General features: G+C 36.4%; 1 protein-coding gene across 11 annotated transcripts in view; it reads left to right on the top strand.

Annotated features, from left to right (window-relative positions):
- LARP1B (La ribonucleoprotein 1B) overlaps positions 1–13,631 on the top strand; it is a 128,901-nt gene that overhangs the window by 14,751 nt on the left and 100,519 nt on the right. For 9 of the 11 annotated variants that reach the window (XM_031028619.2, XM_031028608.2, XM_031028612.2 and 6 more), the window contains exons 4-7: positions 1,954–2,128; positions 5,742–5,882; positions 10,230–10,373; positions 10,608–10,773. In XM_031028619.2, the coding sequence (XP_030884479.1) occupies positions 1,954–2,128; positions 5,742–5,882; positions 10,230–10,373; positions 10,608–10,773 (626 nt within the window). Of the gene's footprint in view, positions 1–1,953; positions 2,129–5,741; positions 5,883–10,229; positions 10,374–10,607; positions 10,774–11,958; positions 12,209–13,631 lie in introns of those variants that run through there. The other 2 variants (XM_031028627.2, XM_081811907.1) reach the window with 2 other exon arrangements.

The raw sequence follows: 13,631 nt of genomic DNA, 5'->3' as shown, positions 1-13,631 counted from the left end.
TATTTTCAACTTTTTGAGGAACCTCCATACTGTTTTCCAGAGTGGCTGCACCAGCTTGCATTCCTACCAACAGTGTAGGAGGGTTCCCCTTTCTCTGCATCCCCGCCAACATCTGTCATTTCCTGACTTGTTAATTTTAGCCACAATGAATGGATTTTTAATAAATTTTTTTTAAAGATTTTATTTATTTGAGAGAGGTGGGGGGGCACAGGCAGGGTGGGAGGAGGAAGGCAAAGGGAGAAGGAGACTCCCCACTGAGCAGGGAGCCCGATGCGGGGCTTGATCCCAGGGTCCCGAGATCATGACCTGAGCCGAAGGCAGACGCTTCATGGACTGAGCCACCCAGGCGCCTGGTTTTTAATTTAAACTATGAAAGAAACTAAAAGATGGTTCTGAGATACTCTGTCGAGGCTTTTTATTTATTTATTTAAAGGTTTTATTTATTTGAGAGAAATTGAAGGAGCAGGGGAAGGGGCAGAGGGAGAGGGAGAAACAGACCCCCTGCTGAAACACCCATGCACCCCAGACATCAGGGGGCTTTTTAGAGAAGTGGTAGCATATATGGTTATCTGGTTACATGTTTTCATTTGATACTACACTTCGCTATTTGTAATTTGTACACTATTGGTTTGTAGTTGTAGATAACATATCTAAACAGCTTAATTAGTGAGTAAATAACAAAAAACTGCGTGTGAAGTATACAGTTTGCTAAGTTTTGACCTATATATACCTGTGAAACCATCACCAAAATCAGATAATGGACCTAACCATTACGTCAAAAGCTTCTTCACACTCCTTTGTAATTCTTCTTGTTGTAATCCCCCCATCAACCCAGGCAACCACTGATATGCTTTGTGTCACTTATAATTAATTTGCATTTCTTATAATTTTATATAAGTGGAGTCCTACAATATGACTTTTTTTTTTCCCCTGGCTTTCACTTAGCTTAATTATTTTGAGATTTATTTATGTCATTAATGTGTATTAGTAGTTAATACCTTCTTATTGCTGAGTAGTATTTCATTTTATGAGTGAAATGTTGCTTGTTCATCTATGGATGGACATTTGTATTGATTCCAGTGTTTGGCTGTTAAAAATAAAGCTGCTATGTAAACATTTGTGTACAAAGTTTTGCATGGATGTATTATGTCATTTTTCTTGGGTAAATACCTGGAATAGAATAGCTGGATTGTGTGGTAGCTATTGGTTTAGCTTTTTCAGAAACTACCAAACTTCATTCCCACCAACAGTGTATAAAAATTCTAGTTGTGTCACATCCTCACTAATATTCAATGTAGTCAGTCTTTTAATCTAATTCTGTTAGGTGTTTGGTGGCATCACATTGTAGTTTTAATTTGCATTTCTCTAATGATGCCAGCACCTTTCCACTTACATTTGCTATCAGTATATCTTTTTGTTGAAGTGTCTGTTCAATAGTAGCCCATTTTTAAAAAAAATTGAGTTGTTTTCTTACTACTGCTTTTCAGAGATCATTTTACATATATATATACACATATACATATACACGTGTGTGTGTGTGTATATATATATATATATATAACATTTTATTTATTTGAGAGAGAGCACTAGCAGGGCAAGGGTCAGAGGGAGAAGCGGGCTCCCCGCTGAGCCAGGACCGCGATGCAGGACTCTGATCCCAGGACCCCAGGGTCACGACCTGAGCCAAAGGCAGACGCCTCACGGACTGAGCCACCCAGGTGTCCCGATCATTATATATTTTGGATACAAGTGCTTTATCAGATACGTAGCAAATATTTTCTCCTAGTCTATGGCTTGACTTCTAACAGTATCTTTCAAAAAGTTGATTTTTATTTCTGGTAAAAGTTGTCATTTGTTTTGCAGTATTTAGAAAAGGTTGACTAACCACAAATTTTTGGATATGTTAGTGAAAATGTTCATGGAAATTATTTCATTCAGAAAAACTTTTTGCAGTGCCAGAGTGTCATCAGCCAAGGAAATAAGAAGCCACAAAATAGAAAAGAAAGAGAAGACAAGGTTGAAAAGAGAATTAACAGTGAGAGCAAAGAAAGCCGGGAAACAAAATTAGATGGTCCTGGTGAAAATGCCAGTGAGGATGAGACTCAGTCAAGTAATCAACGAAAGAGAGGTTAGTTCATCTATAACTTCATTTTTTCCAGCAGTTTTATTGAGATATAATTGATACAGAACATTGTGTAGTTTAAGGTACACAACACAGTGGTTTGATATATGTATATATTGTGAAGTGATTTCCACAATTTTAGTTAATATCTACTACCTCCCAGTCACAGTTTTTTTTCTTATGAGAACTTTTAAGATCTAGTCTCAGCAACTTTGAAATATATAGTACAGTATTGATAACTGTAGTCACCATGCTGTATATTACATCTCCAGAACTTATTTGTCTTACAACTGGAAGTTTGTACCTTTTGACCACCTTCACTCATTTCTTCCACACCTGGCAACCACCAATCTGTTCTCGGTTACTGTGAATTCAGCCTTTTTAGATTTCATATGTAATGAACATCATACTGTAATTATCTTTCTGACTTATTTCACTTAGCATAGTGCCTGCAAAGTCCATCCATGTTGTTGCAAATGGGAAGATTTCCTTCTTTCTCATGACTGAATAGTATTCCATTGCATATTTATACATCATATTTTCTTTATCCATTTATCTATCAGTGTTGTTTAAGTTGTTTTCATGTCTTGGTTAGATGGTCCTGGTGAAAATACCACTGAGGATGAGGCTCAGTTAAGTAATTAATGAAAGAGAGGTTAATTTAACTGTATTTTCATTTTGATTTTAATTTTTTGAAGAAAGTTATAGTAACGAATTATGTTTAATCAGTTGATTCCTAGTAGTCACCAGTGGGTATTTGGATTTCTTCCAGATACCGTCTGCAGTGGTAACTGATGTGCTTTTGTAACATTCTTGAACTATTTGGCTTTCCTTTTTTGCATTTGACATGTACTCTATGTAAGTCTGTAATGAAGTTGCACTTACAGAGATAGGCATAGATATATATATATTTTTTAAGATATATTCTTGGGGGCGCCTGGGTGGCTCAGTTGGTTAAGCGACTGCCTTCGGCTCAGGTCATGATCCTGGAGTCCCGGGATCGAGTCCCGCATCGGGCTCCCTGCTCGGCAGGGAGTCTGCTTCTCCCTCTGACCCTCCCCCCCTCTCATGTGCTCTCTGTCTCTCTCATTCTCTCTGTCTCAAATAAATAAATAAAATCTTTAAAAAAAAATATATATATATTCTTGAAAAGTTGTGTGATAAGTATTTTTTAAGTCTACATTGGAACTGCTCCCTGTTTTTCAGGGAGGGTTTTTTTTTTTTAAGATTTTATTTGACAGAGAGTACAGCAGGGAGAGCAGCAGGCAGAGGGAGAGGGAGAAGCAGGCTCGCTGAGCAGGGGAGCCCAATGTGGGGCTAGTTGTGGGGCTTGATCCAAGGACCCCAGGATCATGACCTGAACTGAAGGCAGATGCTTAACGACTGAGCCAACCAGGCGCCCCTTTCAGGGAGTTCTGAGAAAATATTTTTCTAAGAAAAAAGTGAGAATAGTTTTGGTCAACTTCCTTTTAGTAGCATTTCCTCATTAAATTACCCCTTGAAGAAAAGACTGTCTTTGTATCCTTTTCCACAACTTTTCATGTGTCTAGGGATAGATTATGATTTAAATGCTTTGTGAAAGCATATACTCATTCAGTGTTCTGAGCCTAGGTAAAAGTGTCTTCGGGCCTTTAGGCAGAAAAGTTCTTTAAACTGTTGGAAGGTCAGTAGCTGAGACAAAGTGAACATTGGAAAAAGTGACAGGAGATGCTATGGGAAAGGTAAGCAAGGTCCACGTTGTGCAGGGCTTTGGTAATGTGGAATTAGAATTTTACTTTGAATGCCATGGGAAGCCATTAAAGCACTTTAATTCATGGAAGTGATGTGGCATGGGAGTGGACATTTTATAATGAGGTGTAGTTTCCAGCCAGCTTGTTTAATAATGGAACTAACAATCTACGGTATATTGAGCACTTACTTAAATTTTTTTCTTTTTTTTTAAGATTTTATTTATTTGCGAGAGAGAGAATGAGAGACAGAGAGCATGAGAGGGAGGAGGGTCAGAGGGAGAAGCAGACTCCCTGCTGAGCAGGGAGCCTGATGCGGGACTCGATCCCGGGACTCCAGGATCATGACCTGAGCCGAAGGCAGTCGCTTAACCAACTGAGCCACCCAGGCGCCCTTAAATTTTTTTCTTAAATGAATATCTAATCCTTAGCTGCAGGGTAAGCATATTAGGGTCACTTGATACAATGAGCCAAGGCTAATTGCTCAAAAGTGGTTGGCAACAGGACAACCATGTGGTTGTTAGGAAAAAATTTACCCATTTCTTAAACATTTTTTTTTTTTTTTTAAAGATTTTATTTATTTGACAGAGAGACAGCGAGAGAGGGAACACAAGCAGGGGGAGTGGGAGAGGGAGAAGCAGGCTTCCCACGGAGCAGGGAGCCCGATGCGGGGCTCGATCCCAGGACCCTGGGATCATGACCTGAGCCGAAGGCAGACGCTTCACGACTGAGCCACCCAGGCACCCCACATTTCTTAAACATTTTTGTCACTTAGCTTTTTCATGCTTCTTAGATACGTAAGTCTTTTTTGACTGTCTAGAATTAATACAGATGATAGGTCTGTCATCCTGCTTTAAAATTTGTCTTCTGTGTTAATTGCTTCAATTAAAACTGATCAGCCAACACTAAAATCCAGGTTTTTATAGATAAATTCATACAAGAGTCATGAATTGACTCTCCATAGAGCACCCATTTTTTTTTTTAAATCTTTAAAAGGGCTTGTTTATACCAGAGAATCTCACTGATAGAATTTATAGTACAGAATTTAAAAGAGTTTTTTTAAGATTCTTTCATTATTCTCTTCCTCATCTGTGAGTAGTTTGCAGGATTTAAAGGAAATCAGTATTGTAGTTGCATATTGATAATTCCCTTTCCCTTAATTACCTTGGTAGTTTTTCCTTTGCACATGAGTCTTGCTGTTGTAGTAAAAATATATATATTGAGTAGAAGACTAAATATTTTGAAACCTTAACTATAGATTCCACAAATTAAGTAATCAGATTAGGATGTTACTATAGTATAACAATTATGCTATCATTTAGGCAACAAGAGAAGTTAAATTGTTTGTATCTCTTGTCTTAGGAACATGTGTAGTAGCTATAAAGAGATTTATCAAATGCCGTTAGACAAATTTTATTCTCTAATTTTGAGAAACCTTTCATTATTAGTAATGCTGGATAAATTAATATTTTGGACAGTGACTTGAAACTAAAAGTGTTTTGAATCATCAGCCAGACTTTTTCAGTGTGTACATTATAATGTCTTGTCAGATATACCCCATTCTAAAGTGAAGGAGTCAAGTATTAGGAGTAGTGTATTACATGTATTGCTCATTCATCAGAATTAAACAAGGGTGAGCATTTTGCTTGAAAGTAAAAGAATACCAATGGTATTCCATCAACTGGCTTTTCACATGAATTTTAGAAATATTTGCACAGGTAAGTTTATCAAGGAGTTCTGTGAAAAGAAAATTATTTTAGTCCTCTATATAAGAACCTTTAAGGACAAACTAAATCTCCCATTTGATTAAAATTTAGCATCCTTTCAGAATTGCAAAGCTTTAATGAAAATTATGCAATGTCATTAAATGACTTTATTTGGTTTTCTTCAAGCTAATAAGCACAAGTGGGTACCACTCCACTTAGATGATATAAGACCAGACAGTCAAGAAAGACCAGGATCCCGGAACAGCTCAAGATGTCAACCCGAAACAAATAAATCATCACATAATAATAGGAGAAATGATACACGAAGTAAGTCACATTCTAAGAGAAAAATGACATTAAAGAACTTAGTGTTAATGTTCATAATTTTAATAACTATAGTATAAATGATTTGAGAATAAGTTGCAGACATTGTGCCCCTTTTAACACTAAATACCTTCACAGTATATATCATAAGAACAGTAATGTGGTGTGACTGTCCACAGGCAGATTTTCCCTGTGGTGTCCTTTTCAGTTTTTTTTTTCCTCCCTCCTTTCCAGGATCTAATCTGAAATCATACATTGCTTTTAGTTGTCTGTTCTGTTTAGTCTCCATTAATCTGGGACAGTTCTGCTTTTGTCTTTAGATGGTAGTTAGGTGGTAGATATCTCACTTTGGGTTTTCTGGTGTTTCCTCATGATTAGATTTGGGTTATGAATTTTTGGCAGGAATACTGCAGAATTTAAATTGTTTTCTTCTCAGTGCATGGAAGTGCACATGATCTTGGTTTATCTTATTATTGCTGATTAAGGTGATGTGCTCCAGGTTTCTTTATTATAGAGATACTTTTTCTCCTTTATAATTAATATGTAATTTGTGAGAGAGACTTTGAAATTTTGGAAACACCCAGTTTTTCATCAGACTTTTCACATGAGCTTTAGTTTCCATTGATGATTCTTGCCTGATTCAGTTATTACTATAATCTGGCACTCCAGTATAAGGAATGACTTCTCTTGTTATCAGTGTGGACTTACAGCTTATTTCTTTGGTGGATTATAATCCATTACCATGATTTTTTAGTTTGATGCTCAGATTGTTCCAGATTTGGCTAGTGGGAGCCTCTGATGGGTGGTTTCTGGCTTTTCTTTATTTTTTTTAATTTATTTTTTAAATTAATTTATTTTTTTTTAAGTTTTATTTATTTACTTGATGGACAGAGCTAGCGAGAGAGGGGACACAGCAGGGGGAGTGGGATAGGGAGAAGCAGGCTTACCACGGAGCAGGGAACCCGGGGCTCGATCCCAGGATCCTGGGATCAGGACCTGAGCCAAAGGCAGATGCTTAATGACAGCCACCCAGGCACCCCTCTGGCTCTTTTTTATTTTTTATTTTATTTATTTATTTATTTATTTTTATTTATTTTTTTTAAAGATTTTATTTATTTATTTGAGAGAGAGAGAATGAGAGAGAGCAAGCACATGAGAGGGGGGAGGGTCAGAGGGAGAAGCAGACTCCCCGCCGAGCAGGGAGCCCGATGCGGGACTCGATCCAGGGACTCCAGGATCATGACCTGAGCCGAAGGCAGTCGCCCAACCAACTGAGCCACCCAGGCGCCCATCTCTGGCTCTTTTTTAAAAAAGTCAACTTTACTGAGCTATAAATATAAATTATACATGTATAAAATACATTCACATTTAATGTTACTACTTAAAGATCATTTCCCAGATACATTATTTCAATAGGATTTCTCACATTTCAGAAAGCAGAGGACAGTAGGAGGATTTGTGGCAACAATTAGGTGAGCATTTGGTTTTATAGGTCTCTGCTGAAATCTTAAGTCTGACAATTACTTTTCTAGTGTGATAATTTCCAAAGCATACATGTTGTCCTGTGAATGGGTGGAGAGGGCTTAAGAAAATTTTACAAACCTAATACTACATTTAAAAGTTTCCACTTACATTATGAAGAACTTTAAACACACAAAAAGTTGAAAGAATTGTACAGTGAATACCTGTCTAACCACCACCTAGATTTAGTAATTTTGCTATATTTAACTCACCTATCTATTGAATTATTTGAAAGTACCTTGCAGACAGTCATGACGCTTCAGCACTGCTGTCCTAAAAAAACATAGCATCCAGGAAAATCAACAATAATTCCCTAATACCATCTGAAATGTAGTTATATTTACTCAGCTGTCCACAAAATATGACTTGAAAATTAAGAAACTTGTCTACGGACATTTTTTGCCTTTGTATCATTTCTCAAATATATCACTTTAATGTTAAAAAAATAATATATATCCATAATTAATTTTTTTTCTTACGAAGTATTGGGCATATAAGAAAACATGAAGGTTTTAAAGAACAACAATAATAATCAACACTGGGAACTCAGCACCAAGTTTAGAAATGCATATTGCCTTTACCTTTGAACTTCCCTGTGTGCCCCCTGCAATTTCAACCCATTGCTTCTCTTCTCAGAAAAAAAGGCCTGAATGTAAGTTTTTTGAGTATTTTTTACATGCAGTTGACATTCAGTATGACTCCATTAACATACTCTTTGGCACTAATTTTTTTCATTTAGTCTCATTTTCTTAGATTCATGCATGTTGGTTGTATTGCTGTGAGTCCTTTTCCTTGCCAAAGGGTATTTCACTATTTGATAGAATTTGTTGTTGATAGACCTTTGGATTGTTTTAGTTTTTTCATATTAAAGTGCTACCATGTACATTTTTATGCATGTTTTCCAGTAAACATGTACAAGAGGTTTTTTGGGATAATTTCTTTAGACTGCAGCCCATGAGTGCATTATGAAATTGGTGTACTGGGTCATGATCAGGTTTTTCAAAAATTGGTAGATTCTAGAGTGCTTCACTCAAAATATATTTTTCATCACAATTGTGGGGGTTTTTTTTTTTTAAAGATTTTATTTATTTATTTGAGAGAACAAGCGGTGGGCGGGGGCAGAGAGAGAGAGAAGCAGACTTCCTGCTGAGCAGGACGCCTGATGCAGGGCTCCATCCCAGGACCCAGAGATCATGATCTGAGCTGAAGGCCGACACCCAACTGACTGAGCCACCCAGGTGCCCAACAGTTGTTTTGAAATTACAAAAAAAAATTTTGTATGTTCTAGGGTGTAACATACAGTAAGGCTTACTGTGGGTTGAGACAGATGTGTTGAAAAAGACTCTATTAAGATACTCATTAAGGAGGAATTGCAGCATCTAGGGCAGTGATTCTCAATGGAAGTGATATTCCCCTATCCCTATGGGGGCATTTGGCTTTGTCTGGAGATAATACTGTTTTAGGGGAGTGGGGGGTGAGTGCCTGCTACTGGCATTTAGTGGGTAGAGGTCATGGATGATGGTAAACATCCTCCAGCCCCCTATACTTAGAGAGCTATCTGGCTCAAATGTCAGTAATGCCACGGTTGAAAAAACCTTGGTCTCTAGGATCTATATATATGTACCTTCGAATTTATTTGATTATTCCAAATTGTTTTTCAAAGTGGATGTGCCTGGCTTTGCTCTCAATAATGGTATATAGTGTTCTACTTTTTTCTGTCTTGGTCAGTGTTTCAAATTATAAGACCTTAAAATTTTGTCAGCCTGGGGTAGATCAAATAATCTGTCTTAATTTGCATTTCTCATGACCAATGAGGCTGAATGCCACTTTATGTATTTATGGTCCATTTGTATTTCTTGTTTGCTTACCTATCTTTTAGCCATTTTTCCCATTGAGTTGCTGTGTGTGTACAGTGTATGTGCACTAATGAATTCTATATGTATTCTGGGTATAATTCCTGTATCGTACTGCAGATATCTTCTAGTTTGTTTTGTTTTAAGATTTTATTTATTTGAGAGAGAAATAGAGAAGAGAAATCATGAGCAGGAGGAGGAGGAGAGGCCGACTCTCTGCTGAGCAAGGAGCCCAACGCCGGGGGCGGGGTGCACTGCATCCCAGGACCCCAAGATCATGACCTGAGCTGAAGGCACACCCTTAGTCCACTGAGCCACCCACGTGCCCCTCTTCTAGTTTGTTTTGTGTTTTCATTTCCTTTTTTCTTTAAAGATTTTATTTTTATTTATTTGACAGAGAGAGAGAGAGAGCAAGAGCAGGAACACAAGCAGGGGGAGTGGGAGAGGGAGAAGCAGGCTTCCCGCCGAGCAGGGAGCCTGATGTGGGGCTCGATCCCAGGACCCTGGGATCAGGACCCGAGCCGAAGGCAGACGCCTAATGACTGAGCCACCCAGGCGCCCCTCTTTTTTTCTTTAAAAGGAATGTCTTTTACTTAAATTGAGACAACCTCTCCTTAAACATTTTGTGAAAAGGGTTTTTTTTAAGTTTTATATAATGCAAACTCAGTCATCTTGGAACTTCTTGAATCTTCAACAGTACCATCTCAACAAAGGATCTCTTTATCTTTTTAGTATATTATTTTGCTTATTAGAATGTCTTCTTTATATGTCAATACTTTTATGGGCCCTCTTTTATGCCAGGGACATTTTGACAGATTCCTATGAGATCTTTTAAATTTCTATCTATCTGAAGAATGCCTGGTTACTAACAGCTAGGTACAAGGTGGGGAGGGTTAGTTACCATGTTTTCATAAAAATAATCACATTATTCACCATTGCAAATTGGAATGTGTAAAAATATTTTTGTTTTTAACAGGTTGGAGGCGTGATAGAGAAAAGAGAGACGATCAAGATGAAGTTTCCAGTGTGAGAAGTGAGGGTGGTAATATCCGAGGTTCCTTTAGAGGTCGAGGAAGAGGCCGAGGACGGGGAAGAGGACGAGGCAGAGGAAATCCTCGATGTAGGACATGTATTTTTATTTTGTTAAATTAGATGAGTTTGAAAAAAGTATGTAAGCCCTCTTTTCTCCACTATCCTATATAATGTTTTAAGTAATTTTTTTTTTGGTCTGATAATAAAGATGGTTTTATATTTGTTATCCCTTGAAATACTTCACTTTGGATTTTTCTTTATGGTGACTATTTCTCTCTCTCTCTTTTTAATGTGTAATCACTTTTCTTTTTCTTACATCAAGTGAACTTCGATTATTCGTATGGCTATCGAGAACATGGTGAAAGGACTGATCAGCCATTTCAAACAGAACTTAATACCAGTATGATGTATTACTATGATGATGGTACAGGTGTGCAGGTGTATCCTGTGGAAGAAGCATTGCTTAAAGAGTATATTAAACGACAAATGTAAGTTAGACATAGATGGGATAGTAACATCAAATTTTAACATCCTTGATAGTGAATACATTATAACACATTTTCTTTTATTTTTTTATTTTTATTTTTTTAAAGATTTTATTTATTTATTTGAGAGAGAGAGAATGAGAGAGAGCAAGCACATGAGAGGGGGGAGGGTCAGAGGGAGAAGCAGACTCCCTGCTGAGCAGGGAGCCCCATGTGGGACTCGATCCTGGGACTCCAGGATCATGACCTGAGCCAAAGGCAGTCGCTTAACCAACTGAGCCACCCAGGCGCCCTATAACACATTTTCTAAGCTGTTTATTAGTAAAATTGGAAAATTTTAAGTATTTTGTGTTATTTTTTTTTCTAGAAAATATTAGTAAAACATGAAATATTTTTAAAAAACTTATATTTGGTTCATGTGTTATATAAGACTCCTGCTTTGTCTACTGTTCAGGTATTTCTCTGCTTAAGGGGTATTAAAAAATATTATCGGGTATAATACGAGTGATTAAATAAAAGAATATGAAACTGCTATGTATATATATGAAGTTGAACAAAGCCTGGCTTCTTATTTGCAAATAAATTTTTATATTGAAATTTGCAAATGAACATAAATGGCAAAACATTGTGATAGATATTTTTTTACTTTCTTAAAGCAAACGATTTCAGAATTCTAAGTTTATTTTTTAACTTTTAAGTTCTCTTTCTTTGTGACACATATTGAAGGGGAACTACCTCATCTTTTTTAGTTCAGACTTTTTACTCTAGTTCTCATAATAGTTGCCTTCTGAATACTGAAGTTGAAGTTAGAATATTTTATTGTCTTTAAGAAAAAAATAACCCTTGTACATATTAGTATTATAGGATGTTTTGCATATTTATATAATGTGTTTATATGGTAGTGAGAAAAATGTCCCCAAGTGATTTGCATAACCAGTTTGCTGAAATTTGATTATTTTTTTATTCTTACAAAGTGCAGGAAAAAGGCTATTTTTGAAAGGGTATAAGCATCTTAAAAACCTCTTCCTTTATTTATGAAAGAAAATTTACTCTGTTACTAGAAAATAATTTCTTCATCAGCATCATCCAGGCATCTTCCTGGGATGCCTTCATGGTGGATTTGATTGGCTTACATACAATACGAAGCAACTTGTTTATTTTGTTCTTGCTTCTTCTGTTACAGTTGACGCAAACACTGAAGAAAAGGGCCTTTTTATGGGCAGAAAGTGCCTGGCATGTGGCTATCAACTTCAAACCACTATTTCTGTCTTTTTTGTAACTCTTGCTGCCAGGTCCCTTCTGAGACCTGACAGTGGATATGCAACTCCATGTCAGGATAATCGGCCTCCAATGTGCTCATACAAGTGAGGGAGGAGCAGAGCTACATCAGTGTTGACAAAATTTCTGATCATGCAGTGTAGAATCCAGAGCTTCTAAGGTAGGACATGATAATGTCCCCTAGGACACTGAACAAAATGTCAGACACAGCACTGGGCATGACTCCTTTTTTTGTTGTTACTGTTTTAGCAGTAGGATTTTTGGCAGGTGGTAGAGCACCAGGTTTAGAATGACTCTTAATGTTAATCGTTCTTTGATTAGTGGAGTCATGCTTTGAGGAGTCATACTTTTGACTTGGTTTTCTTTGAGGTTTCTTAAGATAGGCTCATTGATTAGGATTTACATTTTTCTCTTTGAGAAGTTACTGAAAAACTTTCTTGCATTTGTGGAAAACTGTGCTAAATGTATTTTAAAGTAAGAAGCTTAACTACATTATTATGGATGATTGAATTTTTTAAATTATTTTAACTGAAAAATATATTAATAATTTGTCATTTTGGTGTCAGAATATTAAAAATTTAAGATCTTGATTATTTCTAGCTTCTGAATCTGGCATTTAGATTTAGAGATGAGTAGTTTTGTAACCCACTAGAAGTTTAAAAAAATACATACTATAGGTAATAGGGTGATTTATGAATTTATTCAGATACTAAGGTTTTCACAAAGTACTAGAATAAAAAGTCATCTTATTAATGATTCAGAAGTTTTTGTCTAAGAACAGTTTTAACGTGTGACTAAATCAAATGTCTTAATTTGTGAAAATTTAGAATTTAAGTGTTTGTATTTTGTGCCTACCACGTCAGGCACTGTGAAAAGGACTTTTGACATGTAACAAAAATTAGAACACATGTATTATGTGCCCACCACATGCCAGGCACTGTGAAAAGGGCTTTTTGAGGTATAACAAAATCAGAATGTTTATTTCTTTAAGACTTAAGATTTTTTTCTTCAGTGTTTAAGATGAGTATATGATTTACTGGTGTTACTGAGATGTCGGTAATATTTCAGAGATCTCTAAGGGAGCTTTGCACTTTGATAGTTGGATAAATATCTGAGTATAAAGAAACAATTTGAGTATTTACATTTCTAAAATAAGATCTTTCCTCCCAGTGAAAAGTAGCTCAAAGCCATTTCTCATTTATGGGTGATTATTTCTTCAAAGTTAGAATTTGACCTGAATATTTCAGGGGTATCTTTAGTCACCCAGTGTTAACACCAAAGTATATTATTTGGTGTGCTTTCTCATAATTTGCCACCGATCTTTGCAAATTCTCTCTGATTTGGAAACATAGGATTATTAATCTGTAGGCCATATTATCATTGATGTTATGTATTTCTTTTGTATTCTTTTGTACATTTCCTCCCATTTGTCCTTTTGGTCTCTCTAGAATTCTTTTCTTATTTTCCGATATGGAGGCTGTAATTTTATTTTATTTATTTATTTAGTTTTTAAAAGATTTTATTTATTTGAGAGAGAGAATGAGAGAGAGAGAGCACATGAGAAGGGGGAGGGTCAGAGGGAG

The sequence above is a fragment of the Leptonychotes weddellii genome, chromosome 2, assembly GCF_054177405.1.
Source record: "Leptonychotes weddellii isolate Sample4059 chromosome 2, ASM5417740v2, whole genome shotgun sequence".
Classification (NCBI taxonomy): Eukaryota; Metazoa; Chordata; class Mammalia; order Carnivora; family Phocidae; genus Leptonychotes; species Leptonychotes weddellii.
The sequence above is the reverse complement of the archived record's forward strand: the minus strand, read 5'-3'. Positions and strand labels throughout refer to the sequence as shown.